At 45.0% G+C, this 24,917-nt stretch overlaps 1 protein-coding gene across 3 annotated transcripts in view; it reads left to right on the top strand.

Annotated features, from left to right (window-relative positions):
- The window catches only part of LOC140719273 (uncharacterized), a 77,369-nt gene extending 58,994 nt beyond the window's left edge, over positions 1 to 18,375 (top strand). Inside the window, exons 1-2 of one of the 3 annotated variants that reach the window (XM_073033781.1) lie at positions 9,361 to 9,398; positions 16,239 to 18,375. In XM_073033781.1, the coding sequence (XP_072889882.1) occupies positions 16,558 to 18,162 (1,605 nt within the window). In that variant the 5' untranslated portion in view covers positions 9,361 to 9,398; positions 16,239 to 16,557 and the 3' untranslated portion in view covers positions 18,163 to 18,375. The other 2 variants (XM_073033783.1, XM_073033784.1) reach the window with 2 other exon arrangements.
- The last annotated feature ends 6,542 nt before the right edge of the window (positions 18,376 to 24,917 follow it).

Below are 24,917 nucleotides of genomic sequence, written 5' to 3'. Positions count from 1 at the left end.
CCCAGACATAATTAAATCACATTTGTCCCTAAACATAATTAAATCACATTTGTCCTTTGACTTTAACCCGGACCTGTCAGAAACGCACATCTTAATTTTGAATCTTACAGATTACAAGCGAGGAAAACACTAAGGTGCTGGAGAAACTGCCTGTTAGAGAGAGAGGAAGGTACAGTGAGAAGCTGGCTTCCGCTCCGTACCCGGATGTGAAAGAAACAGTAAAGCCCCCTCCCTATAATGAGGAAGGAACCCCTAAGCAGTGCCCCCTGCTGACAGGAACAGTAAACATGCAGGGAGAAGTCCAAGTTTGGGATAATGAGGAGGAGAAAAAACAATACGAGAAGGAAAAAGCGGCGATATGGAAGGAGATACAGGCAGAAAGGATAAAGGTGGAACAGGCACAGAGAGAAATGGAAGAAGGGATTGAACCGATGAAATACTTAAGAGAGGAAAAGGAGTATGAGGAGTATTGGTTATACTATAGAAATAAACAGACTAGAAAGGAAAGTGGCTCATCAGGGCAGGAAGAGATGAGGCATTCAAGAGGAAGTGGAAAAAAGATAGGAGATGAGAGTCTTGGAGAAACACAAGAGGGAAGGGAATCAAGCACGAGTAAGGATCATGAGGAGTCCCTGCCACAGGTGTACAGACACGGACAGGAAGAAAGAGAAGGTGACTCATTGGAGGAGCAAGAGTTAAGTGGAGAGAGAGAGGATGAGAGAATTTGTGGGAAGAGGTAGGAGGCAGAAGCCTAGAAGAGCAGAAGGAGGTGGTCGGGGAGCAACTTGCGGAAGTAGAGAGTGAGCCAGATAAGTTACTGAGAGGGGATTGCCAGAAGAGATGCGAAAAATACTCCAGGGGCCGACCAAGTATTGAATCAAGACAGAAAGGAAGGACTCCACAGGGAGACCGAGGGAAGAAGAGGACCCCGGAGACATTTGTGTGGGAGGCAGTAAAGACATACCCTGAAACAGATGGGGAGTCAGGTGAGGAGGAAAGCCAGGGCAGGTGGGAAGAAGGAGGAAGAATGATGCCGTTGTTAGTAAAAGGATCAGGACAAGTGCAGTATATCCCTTGGGGATCCCAGGACCTAGAAGGGCTGAAAAACACTCTGCCCAATCTACATGAAGGAGCAGGGAAATGGATTAGAGCCTTTGAAGAAGAAACAGCGGGACAATTATTGGCTATAGGAGATTTGAAGGCACTGTTGATAAGGTTGATGGGAACCTCCAGATTTAACGAACTAATGGAAATGGCTGGCATAGTAAACTCGAACGACCCAAGAACTGATGGAGATGGGTTTGACAGAGTGAGGCAGAGGGTATGGCAGGCCCTCAGAAAGCTTTATCCACCCAAAGTGGACCCCAAAGCCTTAAAAGGGGATCCACTGGGAGACACTGAAAACCCAGCAGCCTACGTAGAAAACTACCGGTAGTTGAAAAGGTGGAGACTGGAGACTGAGCAAGAGGTGGAGAATAGCTTATTTATGACCTCACTGTTCCGACATAGCATTTTGGATGCATTGCCTCCACAAGTAAAATCCAAACTGGAGGAAGTGGTTGGGCTGACGTCAATGACCCCACAAGTATTTAGAGACCACGTAGTCCATGCGGTTGAGAAATACCGGAGGTTGGCTGAGCAGCAGGAAGAGGTGCAAAGAAAGTTAATACAAATGCAGCTCGAAGAACTCAAAAAGAAGGAAAAAGAGAAAAACAAAAAGATGCTGCCAGCAACCACCAGTTCGAGTACAGCCATCGAACTGGACAAAGCACTGCTATATACTGTGTCATCATACTGTAAGACAAGGGCTGGAAAACCCCATGCCAATAATTGTCTTTGGGGGAGCATTCCCACAAATGCCCTATCAGGAACAGACTAAATTCAAACAGCCCAGACAGGACTGGGTCCCAAGGAGGGGGACAGCTATGGGCAGAGGGGACCAGTGAGGAAACAGGGGGAAAGAGAGGTAGAGAGATTGTGCTGGGAATGTAATCAGCCAGGTCACATGAGAAGAGATTGTCCGTTTACACTATGGCCTGTCACACACCAGCAGGAACCGATAAGAAAGGAACCAGAGTTTAGCCAAGGACCAGCCTTCACAAGCCCAAGCGGACCTGTGAACCCCTATGCAAGGTATTAGGGGTGCCCCGAGAACTTGAGTGGGAAGGGACATTACCCAATGATAACAAGGGAGGCAGACGAAGAACCCATTGTTCAGGTTATGTTAGAAGACACTGGAGCCACGTACACTTGTGTGCAGCCACAGTATGCCCTTCACCTTCCCATGTCAGGAAAGTTTATTAAGACGGTAGGGTTCTCGGGGAAAACACAGTTGACACAGTGCACGGCTCCAGTGCGGTTGAGAATGGGAAATAAAGGAATTGTTTTGCCGGTGCTAGTATTTAAAGGAACTCCGATTAATTTGTTAGGCAGAGATGCCTTATTGAAATTGGAATTAAAATTAGAATGCACCAGAAATGGGCTGAGTGTGGACAGTGCAGGGGCTCAATTGATAGTGCAAGAAGACAAGAAGGCTAATGTCTTTTGGATAGGAGACATCGCAGATCAGATTCAGGAAACCTGGGAAAAATGGAAAAAGGGCGTGCAGCCCAGGGCTGTAATGCCCAAATCTGAGCTACATTGTACAGTGATTTTTGACGAGGCTCAGAACAGGGAGTTAGAGGAGGGATGGCACCTGGAGGTATGTACTCAACAGCACCTGGAAGGGGAGGCTGTGATAATTGGAAAGCAAGGGGCAGCTTTACAAGTTAAGTGGAACACCTTTTTAGAAAAATGGTACAGGATACCGGAGGCTGCGCCCCACGTAACATTGTTGGTAAACAAGGGATATCAGTCTAAAGACTTAGGACCCTTAGTTAAGAGTGCTGAAACCGTAACAGTGTGGAGGAAAATCACGCCAGAGGTGTGGATATCAGAAGACAACAATTGCATTAAAATAATGGTAAGTGTAGATATGGTAGGGACAGTGAGAGAGGTCGAAATAACTCCCCAACCACACATGCCCTTGCTGGGAAGAGGCCAGCAGAAAGATAAAAGGTTAGATGAGTTGTCGTCTATTCTGTGGTCACAGCATGACACGGACGTAAGGAAAATAAAAACAGCTAGTCCGGTGAAAATAAAGCTGAAAAGGGGAGCAATTCCACCCAGGAGACCACAATACCCTCTAAGACCAGAAGCAGAAAAGGGAATAGCATCAACAGTGCAGGGGTTGCTTGAAATAGGAGTGCAAACAGTCCATGCAATACCCCGTTGCTGCCGGTCTTAAAAGCAGATAAATCTAAGTGGAGATTGGTGCATGATTTGCAAGCGGTAAATGATGTGGTAGAGGACTGGCCAGCGGTAGTCCCCAACCCACACACGCTTTTGACTAATGTTCCACCAGAAGCAAGTTACTTTTCAGTGATTGATTTGTGTTCGGCTTTCTTCAGCATTCCTCTAGCCGATCAGAGTCAGTATTTGTTTGCATTTACTTACAGAGGTGCTCAGTATACCTATACCAGAATGCCGCAAGGATTTAAACATTCACCACACATTTTTAATCAGGTGTTGAAGGCAGACCTAGAGGGCATGCCATTGGAAAGTACATTGTTACAGTATGTGGATGACCTGTTGATTTGCTCCCACAGCGAGGAACAGTGTGAGCAGGACACTATAACTCTGTTAGGGAAGCTAGCGCATGGAGGACATAAAGTATCCAAAAAGAAACTGCAATTTTGCATGCAGCAAGTGGAATACTTAGGCAGGGTAATATCCAAGGGAGTGAAGGCGATAGCACCAGATCAGATTGAGGCAATAACTAAGGCCCCCAAACCCCAGACTGTAGGGCAGATGATGACGTTTTTGGGAATGGCGGGGTACAGCTCAGATTGGATAGGAGAATATGCTGAGATTGTGGCACCTTTGAGAAAGATAATGAAAGAAGCAGGACATACAAATTTGAAGAACGGCTTACAGTGGAATGGAGAGGCGGAGATAGCTTTCAATACTACTAAGCAGGAATTGCAGTCAGCACCAGCATTAGCTTTGCCTGACTACGAGAAGGTTTTTTTATTTGTATGTATCCAACCAACAGGAGGGTTATGTCACAGCGGTTCTAACACAGGAGACAGGCACAGGAAAAGCAAAGCAGCTGATAGCATACTACAGTACGAGACTAGATGAGGTGGCTCAGGGGTATCCACCCTGTTATCAGGGATTGGCGGCGTTGTACTATGCATATGGAAAGGCATCATCTGTAACCCTGGGCTATCCTGTGACTCTGTACACACACCACAAAGTAGCAGAATTGCTAGAAAGGGGGAAATTTGTGCTGATGCCAGCCAGGATAGCAGCGTATCAGATGCTGGTGACATTTCCAGATATAACTATACAGAGATGCACTACCAGTAATATAGCCGATTTTGTCCCTTTGGACTATGAAGGAGAACCCCATGATTGTGTAGGGAAGACGATGGCATTTGCCAAATTCAGAGCAGATTTACGGTCAGAACCACTAGAGGATGCAGATAAAAAGGTTCTGTTCGTAGATGGCTCTTGTTATAGGGATTATGATGGAAATCACACAGGGTTCTCAGTAGTGCAGCAGGATCAGTCGAGCTATAAGATTATTAGGATGGAGTCCTGTCCCCAACCGTGTTCCGCCCAACTAGCAGAAATCAAAGCCCTGACAGCTGCGTGTGAAATGATGGAAGGTGAGAAAGTAGACATCTATACTGATTCAGCATATGCTCATGGAGTATGCCCTTTGTTCAGGGCAGTGTGGAAGCAGAGAGGTTTTAAAAAAAGTAATGGAGATCCCATACAACATTGTCAGCAAATTCTAGACTTAATAAAAGCCATAAAGAAACCTAAAGCATTGGCTATAGTAAAATGCCAGGCACATAAAAAGGGAAATGATGTAATAACAAAGGGAAATCAAGCTGCGGACGAGGCAGCCAGAAAAGCGTCCGGGTGTACATCAGCTGTCATTGCCCCCCAGGTAAGCCTATTTCCAGAACCTGGGGTAGAGGACCTAATTGAAATACAAGGTAAGGCAACTTTGGCAGAACAGACAATGTGGAGACGAAGGGGGGGGGGGGGGGGGGCCAAGCAGAACCCGGAAGGCTTGTGGAGCACGGAAGATGGTTTGTTGGTAGCGCCCACCCCTCTACTGACGATTCTGATTTCAGAAGCGCATGGGATTGACCATTGTGCAAGGGGGGAAGTGATAAAGAAAATAAAGAAGGATGGTTTTTGGTCACCTTATTTACAGGCTTCAGTGGACTTTGTCTTGTCACAGTGCGAGGTATGCGCACAGAATAATGTTCAGAAGGGAATTACGACTCCAATGGGTCACATTCCTATACCTGAAGGACCATTTAAACATCTAGTGATCGATTATGTAGACATGATAAAGACAGTGAGAGGGAAAAGATACATGCTGGTAGTAATTGATCGATTTAGCAGATGGGTGGAGGCGGTACCTTCAAGAGATCAAGGGGCAAAGACGCTGAGGATAAAGCAAAGATTTGGATGTGTATACCACCCTCAGTCGCAGAGCATGGTAGAGAGAATTAATGGAACCCTGAAAGCCAAACTAAACAAAATTTGTGCAGACACTAAACTTAATTGGGACGATGCTTTACTGTTAGCATTGATGAGTTACTGCATGCAAACTAATCGAGTGACATGCCTGACACCGCATGAGATGCTCACTGGGAAGCTATCATACCTGGGATAGGGGTAAGCAAAAATGTTGAATAGATAAACTATATATACTACAATCAACAGAGATTCATCAACTACACCGAAGATGCACTGGAGGCCTTAGGGCAACAGCTGGATGCAACTAGCAGGGTGGCGAGGCAAAACAGACAGGTACTGGATTGGCTTTTGGCAGAAAAAGGGGGTGTGTGTAATGTTTGGAGAACAATGCTGCACTTTCATACCGAACAATACTAGCCCAGAAGGGTCTTTCACCAGAGCAATGAATAAATTAAAGAATTTGCGGGCGGAGGTCAAACAGAATGCGGGGTTCGGACATCAGTTCTTTGATTGGTTAGAAAGTAGACTCGGAGGATGGGGAGCATGGCTGACTAAAATGGCAATAACTGTCAGTATTATATTGTTGAGCTGTGCGCTTGTGCTGTGCTGTTTTCTTCCTTGTCTCAAATCTCTTGTAGTGCGTGCTGCAACCAAACAATTTCCAATGCTCGTGACAATTACTGAAGCAAGCTTAGTGGAGAAAGAAACACCGAAAATGTATCGTTACAGCCTACAACACCTGCAGGATGAAAAGGAGCAAAACAACAGTGTGGGAGTAGATTGTAAGGGCTGCTGAGTCTTTTTCCCTGTCTCAGGTACAGAGGGACAGGTTCAGCGGCCTGCAGTGGTCCAGCGGGCTCAGCGGCCCAGGATAACAGGGAGAGAATACTTTGAGGTCTTGGTGCAGAAAATTATAGTTTAACCCGAGATTTGGGAATAAGTGCTTGAGTTTATTGGGGCTTTTGTGCACGGACTCTTACTCTTTCTCTGTGTGAGACCCTCTGGGTCTCAAAGGGGGGATATATTGGAGTATAAAAGTATAAATTTTGCTGTGTAACCAAAACTATGAAGTCAGTTTTGAAACTTGCTATTTGATATGCATGTACTCAATTTAGTAGGAGAATGAAATCTTAAGAATGTAGAAGACAATGGTGTGTTAATGAGAGGTAGCTAAGAGATGTAGATTAGAACATGATTAAGTCAATGGATAAAAACAATAGTGGCAAGATGTACGTGTGGTACGTGTGATACGCAACTGTAGACCGATTGGATATGCTAATACAACTAAACCAGGAGATTGCTATAAAAAATGCTTTGTACAAGGATCGGTGGGCAATCAGCAACTAGCTCAATGACTGTCTCAGCTTTGATTTGCAAATTAAAGTTTAACCCTTCTTGAAGAATCTTCTGCGTCTCTTGGTCATTTGTGGGGCATGAGAAACCACGACAGTTGAAGCTGAGGTGAGGAAGATCCTGGCCAGAGTCAACCCACGCAAAGCTACGGGGCATATACCAGGTTGGGTTCTGAAAGACTGTGCAGCCCAGCTGACAGATATATTCAACATCTTTTGAAATAGTCACTGTCCCCTCAGTTTTAAAGGCAGTAACCATATTCCAGTGCCAAAAGAGGGGGCAGTAACCTGCCTAATTGACGGTCATCTGGTAGTAGTTACATCAACTATTATGAAATGCTTTGCGCAGCTGGTCACGGAGCACATTAAAGCCTTTCTCCCAGCTAAATTGGACCCTTTCCAGTTCGCTTATCACTTGATTGATCCACTGATGATGTAATAGCCTCTGTCCTGTTCCACCTGGAAAGTGGTATCTCATATGGCAGGGTGCTGCTTATAGACTTCAGCTTAAAACCATCGTACCCCAGAAACTGGTGGGGAAACTCTTTTCGCTGGGCCTCAACACCTCCCTCTGCAACTAAATCCTGGACTTAACAGAAAAGCAACAATCTGTCCCTATGGGCAGCAACATCTCTTGTCCCATTGCACTAAGCACTTGGTGCTCCCCAAGGCTGTGTGCTTAGCCTACTGCTGTTCACACTGCTGATGCATGATTGCATCGCAGGATCCAGTTCAAACCATGTCATGATGTCTGTGGATGACAGAACAGTGAAGAACGATGATGAGATAGGGTATAGAGAGAAAGTGCAGTGGCTGGTGAACTGGTGTGAGAAGAACATCCTAAGCCTGAATGTGGAGAAGAACAGGGAAATCATTGTACACTTGAAGAAGGTGCAGATGAACCATCTTTGCAAATACATGGCTTCTCTGTAGAGAGGGTTAAGCGCACCAAGTTCCTGGGAGTTAACATCATGGATTGCCTGATCTGATCCCTTAATAATACCTCCCTGAACAAAAAGGAACAGCAGCATCCCCACATCCTAAAGAGATTGAGGAAAGTGATGCTCTGACCCCCCCCCCCCACCATCTTAGCTGTGTTTTACAGGAGCACTACAGGAGCATCTTGACAAGTTGCATTTCCATCTGGTATGGGGGTAGCCAAGCATCGGACTGGAAGTTCCTACAAAGGACTGTGAGAACAGCAGAACAGCTGAGAGGATCATAAGGGTCTCCCTACCATCCATCAGGGACATTTGTCAGGAGCGCTGCATACACAGAGCCATTAGTATTATTAAGGATCCCACCCATCTATCCAGCATCCTCTTTGACTTTCTACCATCAAGCAGCAGTCTCTGATGCATAAAAAACATTAACAATCAGGATGGGAACCAGTTTCTTCCCCAGGCCATTAGGCTTCTTCCTGCCACATCGCATTCCAAGTGTCACTGGTTAATCTGATCTGTACCTTACAATATTTAATTTATGCACTCTAGTTTGTTTATGTATAATGTAGCTGTAGATTTCATCCTTACTTTCATGTGTTATAAGTTATTGTAAGTATACAGTCCTTTATACCCCGTTTTGGAGAATCGTTGTCTCATTTGACAGTATACGTGTATATAGTTAAATGACAATACACTTGACTTGTCTTGAGATGAAGACAGTGAGATCAAGAAAGGGTAGGTAGGTGTTAGTGATGGCCCAAGTGAACTTAAGGGCAGGGTGGAAGTTAGAGGCAAAATTGATGAAATTGATGAGCTCAGCTTGGGTGCATGAAGCAGCACTAATTCAGACATCAATGTAGCGGAGAAAGAGTTGCGCAGTATGACCAGGTAAGGTTTCGAACATAGACAGCTCTACATAGCTGTCAAAGAGGCAGGCATAGCTTGGGCCCACGTGAGTGCCCGTGGCTACCCCTTGGGTTTGGAGAAAGTCGGAGGAGCCAAAGGAAATATTGTTAAAGGTGAGGATCAGTTCTGCCAGATGGAGGAGGGTCATTGGTTGATCTGTATTTGGAAGCGAGTTGGACTTTGATAGTGTTCGTTCTCTCTCTCTCTCTCTTTCTGTCTCACTCTCACACACACACACACACACACACACACACACACACACACACACACACACACACACACACACACACACACTGCTGGAGGAACTCAGCAGGCAGGCAGCATCTATGGAAGAGTAAGCAGTCAATGTTTTAGGCCGGACCCATCATCAGAACTGACACGGATTGTCTGTTGACATTGCGTATATTGTTTATGGGAGCTTGCTGCGTTTGTAGGTGCTGAGTTTTACATGAAAACATTTACTGCTATTGAGCCATGAGGCGTGAAACCGGTGCTCGCTTTTCATGTCACCATGTTTACCCACAAACCTCAGCGCTTTAGAATTCGCCGTTGGTGACACGGAGATCAAATGCGCAGGCGTAAGGGTCGAAGGTAGTGCCTGAAAATCGCGCATGCGCTCAGCGGTCAACAGGCTCTGGAGGATTGATAGCAGGTAGGAGAGGAGTTCCAGGCGGGGGTTTCAACAGAACGGGCGTCCAAACTGCGACTGAGGGACAATCATTGTGAGATCCGGACACACCGTGTCCCCGCATCCCGGGACATTCCTGGTCCCTCTCTCTTAGCCCCACGATCCGTTCCAGGGCCCCGGGGAATTTATGAGGGAAGAACGTGGCGTCATTTCTGTGGCGCATGCGCGTCGCTAGGACCGTGATGGACGGATGGTTCTTTCAGAATCGTAATTTGGTTTTATATCACCTGCATATGTCGTGAAATCTGTTGTTTTTGTGGCAGCAGTAGCAAGCAATATATTTACAAACGAATTACAGTAAGTATAGAAAAATGTACTATAAAGGCAAGATGACACAACCCTGCACAACAAGAGAAATCAAAGCCAAAGAGAGGGCATATATTGAGCAAAAATTAGTGTGAAGTTAGAGGATCGGGACTTTCATAAAAACCAACAGAAAGCAACTAAAAAGTCATTAAGAAATGGAAAAAATGGAATATGAAGATAACCTAGCCAATAATATTGAAGGGTTTACCGAAAGTCTTTTTAGATACATAAAGTGTAAAAGAGAAGCGAGAGTAGATATTGGACTGCTGGAAAAAGATCCTGGAGAGGTCGTAATGGGGAACATGGAAATAGACGAACTGAATAGTTTTTGCATCAGTCTTTACTGTGGAGCATACTGTGCAGTATGCGAGAAGTTTCAGAGGGGGCAGTAGTGAGTGAAGTCGCTATTACTTCTCTAGTGAGGTGGTTATCTGAAGGTAGATATGTCACCTGGACCCCATGGTGTACACCCCAGGGTTCTGAAGGAGGTAGCTGAAGAGATTATGGAGGCATTTGTAATTATCTTTCAAGAATCGATTGATTATGGCAAGGTTCCAGAGGAATGGAAAATTGTAAATATTTTTAAGAAGCTCCTCAGAAGAGAGAGGCAGAAGAAAGGAAATTATAGGCCAGGTAGCCTAACCTCACTGTTGGAAGATGTTGGAGTCAATTGTCAAGGATATGGTTTCAGGGTAGTTGGATGACATGATAAAATAGGCCATATTCAGTGTGGTTTCCTCAAGGGAAAATTTTACCTGACAAATCTGTTGGAATTCTTTGAAGAAATAGCAAGCAGAATAGACAAAAGAGAATCAGTGGATGTTGTGTACTTGGATTTTCAGAAGGCCTCTGAGAAGGTGCCACCCATGAGGCTGTTTTAACAAGTTTAGAGCCCATGGTATTACAGGAAAGATACCTAATGGATTAAGCAGTGGTTGATTGGCAGGAGGCAAAGAGTGAGAATAAAGGGAGACTTTTTTGGTTGGCTGCCGGTGACTAGTGGTATTCCAGAGATGTCTGTGTTGGTACCACTTCTTTTTATGTTAGATGTGAACAACTTGGATGACAGAATTAATAGCTTTGTGGCCATGTTTGCGGACAATATAATGATAGGTGGAGGGGCAGGTAGTTTTGTGGGAGCAGAGAGGCTACAGAAAGGCTTAGACAGGTTTGGAGAATGGGCAGAGAAGTGGCAGGATTCCCTGGGGATTGATTTGCAGGTTGAAGAAGGCAAATGTGATATGAGCATTCATTTCAAGAGGACTAGAATATAAAAGCAAGGATGTAAGATTGATTCTTTACAAAGCATTGGTGAGGCCTTAATTGAGTACTGAGAGCAGTTTTGGGCCCCTTATCTAAGAAAGGATGTGATGCACTCTCGGGTTCTGAAGGAAGTAGCTGGAGAGATTGCAGAGGCATTAAAAATCATCTTTCAAGAATCGGTAGATTCTGGCATTGAACTGGATGACTGGAAAATTGCAGAAGTTACTCTGCTATTTAAGGAGGGTGGGAGGCAGCAGAAAGGAAACTATAGACCTGTTAGCCTGACATCAGTGGTTGGGAATTTGTTGGAATTGATTATTAGGGATGTGATTACAGAATACCTGGTGGCACATGACAAGACAGGCCAAAGCCAGAATGGCTTCCTGAAAGGAAAATCTTGCCTGACTAACCTACTGCAATTTTTTGAGGAAATTACAAGCAGGGTAGACAAAGGAGATGTAGTAGATGTGGTGTACTTGGATTTTCAAAAGGCCTTTGACAAGTTGCCGCACGTGAGGCTGCTTAGCAAGATAAGAGCCCTTGGAATTACAGGGAAGTTACTAGCGTGAGTGGATCATTGGCTGATCGGCAGGAAATGCGGAGTGGGAATAAAGGGATCATATTCTGGGCTGGCTACTGGTTACCAGTGGAGTTCCACAGGGGTCGGTGTTGGGTCTGCTGCTTTTTACGATGTTCGTCAATGATCTGGACTATGGGATTAATGGATTTGTGGTTAAATTTCCCGATAATACAAAGATAGGTGGAGGAGCAGGTAGTTTTGAGGAAATTGAGAGACTGCAGAGAGATTTAAATAGTTTAGGGGAGTGGGCAAAGAAGCGGCAAATGAAATACAATGTTGTAAGGTGTATGGTCACGCACTTTGGTGGAAGAAATAGTTGGGTAGACTGTTATTTAGATGGGGAGAGAATTCAAAATACAGACATGCAAAGGGACTTGGGAGTCCTTGTGCAGGATACCCTCAAGGTTAACCTCCGAGTTGAGTCAGTGGTGAAGAAGGCAAATGCAATGTTGGCATTCATTTCTAGAGGTATGGAATATAAGAGCAGGGATGGGATGTTGAAGTTCTGAGACCACACAGAGTATTGTGTGCAGTTTTGGGCTGCTTGTTTTAGAAAGGATATACTGGCGTTGGAGAGGGTTCAGAGAAGATTCATGAGAATGATTCCAGGAATGAAAGGGCTACTGTATGAGGAACCTCTGGCAGCTCTTGGTCTGTATTCTCTGGAGTTCAGGAGAATAAGGGGGATCTCATAGAAACATTCCAAATGTTAAAAGGCCTGAACAGATTAGATACAGCAAAGCTGTTTCCCATGGTAAGGGATCTAGGACAAGAGGACACAACTTCAGTATTGAAAGACATCCAATTATAACAGAGATGCAGAGAAATTACTTTAGTCAGAGGGTGGTAAATCTGTGGAGTTTGTTGCCATGAGCGGTTGTGGAGGCCAAGTCATTGGGTGCATTTTAGGCAGAGATAGATAGGTTCTTGATTAGCCAGGGCATCAAAGGGTATGGGGAGAATGCAGGGGGGGGTGGGGATGACTGGAGGAACAGACAGACGGACATACTTTATTGATCCCAAGGGAAATTGGGTTTTGTTACAGCTGCACCAACCAAGAATAGTGTAGAAATATAGCAATATAAAACCATAAATAATTAAATAATAAGTTAATTATGCCAAGTGGAAATAAGTCCAGGACCAGTCTGACACTCTGAGGGAGGAGTTGTAAAGTTTGATGGCCACAGGCAGGAATGACTTCCTATGACGCTCAGTGTTACATCTCGGTGGAATGAGTCTCTGGCTGAATGTACTCCTGTGCCTAACCAGTACATAATGGAGTGGATGGGAGTCATTGTCCAAGATGGCATGCAACTTGGACAGCAGCCTCTTTTCAGACACCACCGTCAGAGAGTCCAGTTTCACCCCCACAACATCACTGGCCTTACGAATGAGTTTGTTGATTCTGTTGGTGTCTGCTACCCTCAGCCTGCTGCCCCAGCACACAACAGCAAACATGATAGCACTGGCCACCACAGCCTCGTAGAACATCCTCATGTCGTCTGGTAGATGTTAAAGGACCTTAGTCTCCGCAGGAAATAGAGACAGCTCTGACCCTTGTAGACAGCCTCAGTGTTCTTTGACCAGTCCAGTTTATTGTCAATTCATATCCCCAGGTATTTGTAATCCTCCATTATGTCCACACTGACCCCTTGGATGGAAACAGGGGTCACCGGTGCCTTAGCCCTTCTCAGGTCCACCACCAGCTCCTTAGTCTTAGAATTGGATCAGCCCATGATTGAATGGCGGAGCAGACTCGAATGGCCTACTTCTGCTCCTATATCTTATGGTCTTATGATTGAAAAACTTGTCATACAAAAAGTATTTGATGGCTCTGGGCCTATATTCACTGGAATTCAGAAGAATGAAGGGTGACCTCAATCAACCCCATCGAATGTTGAAAGGCCTTAATAGAGAGGATGTTTCCTATGGTGGGGAAGTACAAAACCACAGGACACAGCCCTCAGAGTAGATGGGTGTCTTATTAGAACGGAGATGAGGAGGAATTTCTTTAGCCAGCGTGTAGTGAATTTGTGGGATTTGTTGCCACAGGCGCCTAAGGAAGCCAAATCATTGGGTATATTTAAAGCAGAGGTTGATAGATTCTTCATTAGTCAGGGCATGAAGGAAAATGGGACGAGGGCAGAAGATTGGGGCTGAGAGGGAGAAAAGATCAACTGTGGTGGAATGGTGGAAGAAACTCGATGAGCCAAATAGACTAGTTCTCCTCTGATATCTTATGGTCTATATAAATAGTTAAATGAAATTAGTGCAAAAAAGTATTACAGTAGTGTTCATGGGTTCAATGTCCATTCAGAAATCAGATGGCAAAGGGGAAGAAGCTGTTCCTGAATCTTTGAGGAATTCTTCAGTTCCTGATGATAGTAATGAGAAGAGGGCATGTGCTGGGTGATCGAGGTCCTTACTGATGGATGCTGCCTTTTTCAGGCATCGCTCCTTAAAAATGTCCTGGATACTATGGAAGCTTGTGCCCATTGATGGAGTTGACTAAGTTTACAAATCTCTGTAATTCCCACTAAGAGCTGGAGAAACTCTGCAGGCCAGGCAGTATCTATGGAAGAGTAAGCAGTTGACTTTTTGGGCCGAGACCCTTCATCAAGACTCAGGATTCATACAACTCTCTAGCTTATTTCGATCCTGTGCAGTAGCCCACCCTCTCCCCGTACCAGAGGGTGATGTAGCCAGTTAGAAATTTGTGAGTGTCTTTGGCGACATACCAAATCTTCTCAAACTCCCAATGAAATATAGCCACAGTTGTGCTTTCTTTGTAACTGCATCAATATGTTGGACCCAGGATAGATGTTCAGAACTGTTGACACTCAGGAATTTGCAATTGCTCACTCTTTCCCGTCTGTTCCCTCTATGAGGACTAGTTTGTGTTCCCTTGCCTTGTCCTTTCTAAAATCCGTCATCAGTTTGTTGGTCTTACTGATGCTGAGTGCAAGGTTGTTGCTGGGACAGCATTCAACTAGCTGATATATTGTGCTCTTGTACACCTTCTTGTCACCATCTGAAATTTGGCCAATAATAATTGAGTCATCAGCATAATTAAAGATGGTATTTAAGCTGTACCTAGCCACACAGTCGTAGGTGTACAGGGAGTAGAGCAGTGGGCTAAGCATACCAGCTTGAGGTGCAGCAGTGTTGATTGTCAGCAAGGTGGAAAAGTCAACACAGAGATTGTGTTCTTCTGGTGAGGAAGTTGAGGATCCAGTTGCAGACGGAAGTACAAAGGTCCAGGGATTTGGAGCTTTTCGATCAGAACTTTAGGAATGATTCAGTTAAATGCTGAGGTGTAGTCAAGAAAGATAATCCTGACATAAGTATTAGTGTTGTCCAGGCAAGCCAAGGCTACAAGAAGAGCCAATGAGATCACATCTGCTGTAGGCCTATTCTGGCAAGAGGCAAAATGCAGTGTGTCCACGTCTTTGCTGAGACAAGAGTTGCTTTTAGCCATAACCAACCGCTCAAAGCACGTCATCATCATAGATATGATTGCTACTGGATGATAGTGTTTAAGGCAGTTCACCCTGCTCTTCTTATGCACTGGTATGATTGTTGTTCATTTGAAGCAGGTTAGAACTCATGACTGTAGCAATGAGTGACTGAAATGTCTTTGAGCATCCCCGCCAGTTGGTTGACACAGGTTTTCAGAGCCCTGTCAGGTACTTTATCAGAGCCTGTCATGTTATGGGGGTTCTTGAAGTGCAGTCTACCGTCAGCTTCCGTATATTTTTATTTGGGTATAGAGGCATTTTCCCCAGGAGTCCTTAGGATTTGTTGGGAAGTGCTGGCAGAGGGAATGGTAACGGATGGATCTGTGAGACACTGTTGAACTCTGGCTATCTAAATCCAAGGATTAGGAATTCAGAACAAAAATATACTTTTGAGTTAACCTCAGATGTAGAGACCACCTTCCAGTCAATGAAAATATTAATTTATACTGCATGGGGGGAAAAAAACACAAAATCCTTCCATCAGAGAATATCACCTTGTTTCAGATCTTTCTCTGGATCTTTGAGAATATGTTGTGTACCATTATCTCTGGGTACAGAATGATATCAAACACCTTTCTCCTGGGTAGCAAGTGACCTGTAGCTTTCATTTCACAAAGGTTCCACAATCCAAGGGAGAGACAGCAGCACTCCCCTTCTTATTCATTGTCATTACTGTTGATGAGTTCATCACCGTCAGTCACCTGGGGGTGGGGGTAGGGTCAGAGTAATTAGAAAGTCTCCAGGATCAGCCATGTAATATCATGTGCTTTTTGTAGCGCTGTGGGACATGACCAGAACTTGAAATAATACTAATGGAGAGAGACAAACTGAGGCACATCACAGATTGAAGATGGGCAGGAATGGCCCAGTCTGACACAGACAGAAAAACAGTCAGTTCAGCTTGCTGTAACAGTGTGATGTCAGACATCACCATCAAGACTAAAATGATCTCATCTGAAATGCTGTCCTTCACCCATTGATGTCCTTTGTAAATCTTTTTACAGGTCAGCAATGACAAAGAATCTGTGTGCAGGAATCTCAAACATAACAACACGTTAGATCTAATGCCTCTGTACAGATATTTATGGAGTGACCAGATATTTTCTTTGTAACACTACTATATCTTGTTGATCCTAGGAGATGAAGAAGTATCTCATCCCTGCTGGGAAAGTGCCTTGTGTCTGAAATGAAGTTTTCTCTTTGAAATCCAATGGAACCGGGGTGCAGAGAACACACCAGCATTTGTTGATTTGTTCTGTCTGCGGGAAATGATTCACTCTGTCATCCAAGCTGATGATATGACAGAAAACTCACAGCAGTGAGGGGCTATTCACTTGCTCTGTCTATTGCAAGAGGTTCACTTAGTCAATCTGCAGAGTTACCAGTGTGTTCACAGGGGACAAAAACTGTTCCTTGTGTGGGAAGAGATTCACTTGATCCTCTGATCTGCTGACGCATGTGGAGAGGCTGTTCATCTGTTCAGACTTTGGAAGTGATTTACTCAGTCATCCCATCCACACATACACCAGTGGGTACGTACGAGAGTGGCTGTTCACCAGCTCAGTCTGTGGGATTCACTCAGTCATCTCATCTGAAGGTACATCATCGAGTTCACACTGAGGAAATGCTGTTCACCTGCTCAGATTGTGGGAAAGCATTCAATCGATCATCTGACCTACTGGCACACCAATCAGTCCACACTGGGGATTGGACATTCACGTGCTCAGACTGTGGGAAGGGATTCACTCGGTTATCTCAATTGAAGGTACATCAGCGAGTTCACACTGGGGAGAGGCCGTTCACTTGCTCAGATTGTGGGAGGGGGTTCACTCAGTTATCTAACCTACTGGCACACCATCAAGTTCACAATGGGATGAAACCATTCACGTGCTCAGACTGTGGAAAGGGATTCACTCAGTTATCTAACCTACTGGCACACCAGCGAGTTCACACTGGGGAGAAACCATTCACCTGCTCACATTGTGGGAAGGGATTCAGTCGCTCATTTCACTTGGAGGTGCATCAGCGAGTTCACACTGGGGAGAGGCCGTTCACCTGCTCAGACTGTGGGAAGGGATTTAGTCACTCATCTGACTTGAAGCAACATCAGCGAGTTCACACTGGAGAGAGGCCTTTCACCTGCTCTGAATGTGGGAAGGGATTTTCTTGGTCATGCAATCTTGTGGCGCACTATCAAGTGCACACTGGGGAGAAGCCATTTACCTGCTCTGAATGTGGGAAGGGTTTTAATCGATCATCTCAGTTGAAAGTTCATCAGCGAATTCACACTGGGGAGAAACCATTCACCTGTTCCGACTGTGGGAAGGGATTCACTCAGTTATCTAACTTACGGGCACATCAGCGAGTTCATACCGGGGAGAAACCATTTACATGCCCAGACTGTGGGAAGGCATTTAGTCGATCATCTGACCTGAAGCAACATTTGCGAGTTCACACTGGGGAGAGGCCATTCACCTGTTCTGAATGTGGAAAGGGATTCACTCAGTTATCTAACCTACTAGCACACCAGCGAGTTCACACTGGGGAGAAACCATTCACCTGCTCAGATTGTGGGAAGGGATTCAGTCACTCATCTCACCTGAAGGAACATCAGCGAGTTCACACTGGAGAGAGACCATTCACCTGCTATGACTGTGGGAAGGGATTCACTCAGTTATCTAATTTGCTGGTGCACCAGCGAGTTCACACTGGGGAGAAACCATTCACCTGTTCACATTGTGGGAAGGCATTTACTCGATCATCTGACCTGAAGCAACATCTGCGAGTACACACTGGGGAGAGACCATTTATTTGTTCAGACTGTGGGAAGGGATTCGGTCGACCAGCTAACTTGAAGCAACATCTGCGGGTTCACACTGGAGAGAGGCCATTCACCTGCTCTGAATGTGGGAAGGGATTTTCTCAGTCATGCAACCTTGTGGCACACTATCAAGTTCACACTGTGGAGAGGCCATTCACCTGCTCTGAATGTGGGAAGGGGTTCAATCATTCATCCAACCTTCGGAAGCACTACGGACTCCACACTGGGGAGAAAATTTAAATCTGCATGCTGGTTCACAGTTACCAAATCCAGAGGCAAGTTGACAAGTGACTGTTGGTGTCAAACTCTGTAATTATTGCTGCTGTGCACCACACCCAGTTCTGCACCCTGGTCACTGGGACTGTGAGGAGTTTCTTCTGCTGATACTCACATTTAATAGGACTGGAGTTTAATATTCTGGATCTGTGACAAATAAATCAGTTTTATTTTAAACTCTGTCTCAGATACTCAGTGAATCTACAACACATTCAGTGCACATTAAGAAATCAGCTCTGCCCAGGAGATCCCTGCTAGTATTTTTGTTCCATGATAGTCCTTTTAAATCCTTCCCTTCTGTTCACCTCTCACTCTCCCTGTGGTGATGGGTTGCAAACAGTCACCACTCTGTAGGTGGAGGTTTCCCATGAATTTCCTGAAGAAGAAGACAAGCTGAATGCAGTTATGTCCGAAATGTTATTTGTCCCCCAAATCTCTGGGCCAAAGAAAAGTGATATTGGTAGTTAACTAGAATTCTCTATAGAAAAGAGTAAACAGTCAGTGTTTCAGGCCGAGGCCCTTCACCAGGACTGGAAAAAAAGGTGACAAATTAGAGCAACAAGTGGGGGAAGGGGAGGCAGAAGTACAATGCTGTACGTGATAGGTGAAACCAGGAGAGGGAGAGATGTGAAGTGAAGAGCTGGGAAATTGATTGGTGACTGAGGTACAGGGCTGGAGAAGGGGGAATTTGATAGGAGAGATTAGAGGACCATAGAAGATAGGGATGGTATGGATATGTAAGGAGATGAGGTCAACAAGGGAAACAAGAATGGGGGAATGTTGAAGTGCAGGACAATTACCAGAAGTTCAGAAAACCAATGTTCTTGCCATCAGGTTGGAGGCTACCCAGATGGAATATAAGGTGTTGCTCTTCCAACCTGAGTGCGGCCTCACAGGAGGCCATAGACTTGCATGTTGGAAAGGGAAAGGGAAGTAGAATTGAAATAATGACCACCAGGTGCTCCCTCTTTTTCTGGTGGGCAGATGTAGATTGGTAGACTGCTTCGCTGAGCACCTGCGCTCCAACCGCCAGAAGAAGTGGGATTTCCTGAAATATCAACTATTTACTCTTTTCCTTAGATGCCTGGCCTGCTGAGTTCCTCCAGCAACTTGGTAGTTAACCACATTATTCCCTGCTCATCTCAACGTTATGGGTCATTTTCACTTCCAAAGGGCTGTATCTCATACAGCACAGTTATTAGAATACACCACTGTACACATGAAGTCTGGAAGCAGAATAGGTGTTGAATGTTCAATGGAGCAGGGTGAGAAACCAGAGACGGGTCAGCACAGGGCTGAGTTTCAGTCTGGACAATGGGAGGTGTAGAGGATATGATGAGCAGGGAAACAGCAGGAGTGTGGCAACAAATTCAGCACGGACTAGAAGGGCTGAGATGGCCTATTTCCGTGCTGTAATTGTTATAAATGACAGAGTAGCAACATTTTGAACCTGATTGACACAGAAAAAAAATAAGGTAGAATTTGATTGTTGACACCCAGAATGCCTGTTGACATGGAGTATGTTGCTTGTAGAAGCTTGCTGTGTTAAACTGGGAGCTGAGTTCTCATAAAAATATTCACCGAATTGGTACCATTTAGCAGATGCTTGTAAATGCTTTCAGTGGCACTGTTCTTACCCAGAAATCTCTGAGCTTAAGAATGTACTATCACTGTGAATCATGTATGCAGCTGCCTCGTGTTCAAAGTTCTGCTTAAAGGTACGTATGCTTTCAGTAGACAAAAGGCTCCAGGAATAAGTCTGATGGACTTCCCAGGCACAGCTGAGTTGCTATGTAAACCTAAAGGATTTGGGACTTGCTTGAAAAACATAGTTCCAACCTTATCAGGCATGAAGAACTTGTAAAGTATCTTTAAGTTAAGTAGTTAAATGATTTTCTACCAATCAATGTGGAACAGTGAGATCAGGTCTGATGACAAGAACCAGCTGATCTCCATACCTCAGTAATTAATGGGAATAGCTGAGACTGAGGCCTAGAAGAAGAATTAAAATGACAATTAGAGCTGCACAGGACCAAATCACAGATCAATGATAGGCAGGATTGTCCCATCATGATATGGACAGGTAGGCAGTCAGGCAATTTGACACTGAGTCCAGATGCCTGAACCGTGATTAATTGAAGTTGAGGATTAGTTCTCTTAACTTATGGTGTGCCTCACTGTAACTGAGAGAAGTTAGACACCACCTTGGAGACTAGAACTATATCATGAGGCATGCTGCTCTTCACCCATAGATAGCTTTTGTAAACTTTTTACAGAGTACAAAAGGCTCTGGACAGTGGGAGGTGTAAGAGGATGTGATGAGGATCAGGGAAACAGTGCAGAAGTGTGGCAGTAACCTCAAACACAACTCATCAGTTCTGCTGTGTGTCAGTTCACCACCACTAGGTTACCAGAGATTTTTAATGTGGCTTTGGAGACACAAGATTGCATCTAGGTGAATACCACACTGTCATAGAAAGGAAAACCTGGACATGTCTCTGGCACCACCCTGCCCGCATGTCTCATACACCCCTTACCCCACCCCCAAACCTGTTTCTGGGACAACTCCCCTGCCATCTCTGGGGAACCCTTCTACCACTCCTCAACCATCTCTGTAATAACCCCTCCATCCTTCCCATATCGCTGAGATGTCCCCTTTCCCCAATGTTTCACACCCCTGTTTCTTGGACATCCTCCTCCCCCTCCCACACCCGTTTCTGGGACACCATCTCCCTCACATCACCTGTCCATGTGTCACCTGTTTCACCCCTCTTTATGAGCATGTTTGCCTTTCCTTCCAAACCCCTCACCTACATTGCCCCCTTCCTCACAACTCCTTCCCCCATGTTTCTGGAAACCCCTTTCCCTTCGCCACATCACCCTACTCTGCAAAGTCCCCACCTGACCAGCCCTCTCCATTTCTTTGATGCCCATTACACACCATTCTTATCCCACCCCCCCTCTCTGGGATGCACCATTCCCCAAACCCCATTTCTGGGTAACAACTGTTCCCTACTCCCTTCTCTCTGGAACATTTCTTTGACCCCATCCTCTTGGTTCAGTCTCCAGGATGCCCCTCCTCTACCACTCCGTTCTCTGGGACAAATAATTTCCTCCCTGACTTGGCACAGCACATTTACCAGTAACCTCTCTCTGAGATGCCCTCTACACCATTAGCCCTCCCCCCATCTCTGTGAAGTCTCAAATCTCTGGGATGCCCCTTTGTGTCTTCCCATCTGCCCTCCCATTGCTCTGTCTTCCTCATCCCCATCTCTGAGGCACCTCTTTCTGGCTAACACCCTCCCCTGCCCCATCTCCCATTCTGTGAGACATATTCATCCCCCATTGCTCATCCCACTTAATTTCCCTTCAATCACCCCCTTTCATTGTATCTCTTGGCTGACATTCACCCTACCATCTCTGGGTTACCCCTACCCCTTGTCCTCCCCATGGTGTCAACATTTCTCATTACCTCCACTTGGGAAGTCTACAAGACCATAAGACATAGGAGCAGAATTAGGCCATTCAGTCCATCAAGTCCGCTCCACCATTCCATCATGGCTGATCCCAGATCCCACTCAACTCCATACACCCACCTTCTTACCATGTCCTTTGACAGATCATAAGAGGGGGTGTCCATAAGAGATATAGGAGCAAAATCAGGCCATTTGACCCATTGAGTCTGCTCCGCCATTCCATCATGGTTGATTTATTAATCCTCTCAACCCCTTTCTCCTGACTCTCCCTGTAACCTTTGACACCCTTACTAATAAAGAATCTATCAACTTCTGCTTTAAATATACCCAATGACTTGGCCTCCACAGCCATCTGTGGAAATGATTCCACAGATTCACCAACCTCTGGCTAAAGAAATTCCTCCTCACTTCAGTTCTAATGGGATGTCCTTAGTCATAGAACATTACAGCATAGTACAAGGCAATGCCCTCTGATCCTAGACTGTCTTCCACCCCCCACCCTATAGGAATCTCCTCACCATGTACCATCTATCGAGGCCTTTCACTATTTGATAGATTTCAATAAGATTCCCCCCCCCCCCCAAAGATCTTACCTTTTCTTCTAATCTCTAGCGAGTACAGGTTCAGAGCCATGAAACACTCCTCAAATGTTAACCCTTTCATTCCTGGAATCATTCTAGTGAGCCTCCTCTGGATCTTCTCCAATGCCAGCACATCCTTTCTTAGATAAGGGGCCCGGAACTGCTCATGAATTGTGGTATATCCAATGTAGTATAAAGACTCAAAATGTTTATGAAGATAGGTTGAGCAAGCTAAGGCTTTTACCTTCGGAATGAAGGAGGATGAGAGGTGACTTGATAGAAGTGTACAAGACGATAAGAGCCATAGATAAAGTGGATAGCCAGAGACTTTTTCCAAGGGTGCAATTAGATAATATGATGAGCTTAATTGTAAGAGGATAGGAGCAAAGTATAGGGCAGGGGTTCCCACCCTGGAGTCCACAGACACCTCAGTTGATGGTAAAGGTCTATGGCATAAAAAAGGTTGGGAACCCATAGTATGGGGGTTTGTCAACATGGAACCTTCTGCCTGGGGTAATGGTAGAGACAGATAGATTAGAGGCAGATAGATGATAAAAAATGGAGGGCTGTGTAGGAGTGAAGGGTTAGATTGATCTTAGATCTGCGCACTGAGCAGAAAGAACGGAACTAAAACCCCGTAACCCGGAAACAATCTCTCAACAGTATTTGTGTATTTATTTTTCTTTTTTTTTTCGGGATCTACTGCGAAAGTCTCAAAGATCGACCAGTCGATCGCGATCGACGGGTTGGCGACCACTAATTTAAATCATTGACAAAGAATGTGAAAAACAGCAGTCCCTATACTGACTCCTGAGGAACACATCTAGTCACCAGCAGCCAAACCAGAAAGACCCCTTTTATACCCACCCACTTCCCCCTGCCTGTCAGCCATTCCACTATCCATGCCAATATCTTTCTTGTAATGCCATAGTCCACTCCCCCCTACTCTATCTCTGGGATGCCCACTTTACATCCAGCCCCCATCATATAACCATATAACAATTACAGCACGGAAACAGGAACTCCTCTACCCACTCTTCTCATCTTTGAAACACATTCTCCACATTCATTGAGATGCTTCCTCACCCTATTTCCCCTCTTTCACCCATACATCCCCAACTCTGAGACACATCTTTTTCTGCTCTTGGACACATCCCACCCACCTTTCTCTGGTACGTGCCCTTCCAGTGTCATGGTGGACTCCTTCCTCTCGTCTCTGGGACAACATGTTTGTAGTTCACTGTCCTGATCAATGGATGCCATGTGACACCCAATTACTCCCACCCTGACACTGAGAAGTCTCCCTCCTTCTAAGTCATCTTTGGCATACCCTCTTCCACATCTGTCTGGAGAATGAACCCTATTTCCTGTCTTTGGAATGTTCAACTTCCTCCTCCACGGATGGTGATGAGGAGTGAGATCGATTAGCTAAGAGGTGTCACAACATGTCAGTAAGACCAATGTCACTAAGACCAAGGAACTGATTGTGAACCAGAAAGGTCACACCACTACACATCAAGGGATTGGTAGTGGAAATGGTGAAATGGTTCATAGTGGTGGGTGTCACATCTCTCAAATCAAAAAGATGCAAATACAAAGAAAACACCTAATCAAATCAGGTGTAATTATCATTCAAGCATACATGGACACAGCTGAATGAAACAGCATTCCTGTTGGGCCAAGGTGCAAAATACAAAGACAAAAGAGCTGATTGTGGACTTCAGGAAGTGTAAGTCGAAGGAACACATACCAATCTTCTTAGAGGGATCAGAAGTGGGGAGAGTGAGCAGCTTCAAGTTCCTGGGTGTCAAGATCTCTGAGGATCTAACCTGGTCCCAACATATCAATGTAGTTATGAAGAGGGCAAGACAGTGGCTTACTTTATTAGGAGTTTGAAGAGATTTGGTATGTCAACAACTACACTCGAAAACTTATATAGTTGTACTGTGGAGAGCATTTTGATAGGCAGCATCTCTGTCTGGTATGGAGGGGCTGAGGCACAGGAGTGAAAGAAGCTGCAGAGGGTTGTAAATCTAGTCAGCTCCATTTTGGGTACTAGCCTACAAAGTACCCGGGACATCTTTAGGGAGCGGTGTTTCAGAAAGGCAGCGTCCATTATTAAGGACCTCCAGCACCCAGGACATGTCCTTTTCTCACTGTTACCATCAGGTAGGAGGTGCAGAAACCTGAAAGCACATGCTCAATGATTCAGAAACAGCTTCTTCCCCTCTGCCATTCGATTCCTAAATGGTCATTGAATCTTTGGACATTACCTCACTTTTTTAAAAATACAGTATACAGCATTTCTGTTTTTGCATGCTTTCTTAAATGTATTCAATATACGTAATTGATTTACTTGTTTGTTATTTTTTTCTCTCTGCTAGATTATTTTTTGCATTGAATGGCTGCTGCTAAGTTAATAAATCTTATGCCAGTGATAATAAACCTGATTCTGAAAAGAGAATTTAAACCTAAGGTGCTTATGACAGGAGATGAATCGAGATTTAGTTAAGATACCTGGGTGAGAATTGAAAGCTATAAAGAGAAAGGAATAACATTAAGTGTATATTAAAGACCCCCTGATGCTGATACTGATTTTAATAAACAACTCTCTCAGAATATTAAAAAAGTAAGTTCTGGTGGGGGGGGGGGGGGGGGGGAG

Source organism: Hemitrygon akajei, chromosome 31, assembly GCF_048418815.1.
Source record: "Hemitrygon akajei chromosome 31, sHemAka1.3, whole genome shotgun sequence".
In the NCBI taxonomy this organism is placed as follows: Eukaryota; Metazoa; Chordata; class Chondrichthyes; order Myliobatiformes; family Dasyatidae; genus Hemitrygon; species Hemitrygon akajei.
The sequence above is the reverse complement of the archived record's forward strand: the minus strand, read 5'-3'. Positions and strand labels throughout refer to the sequence as shown.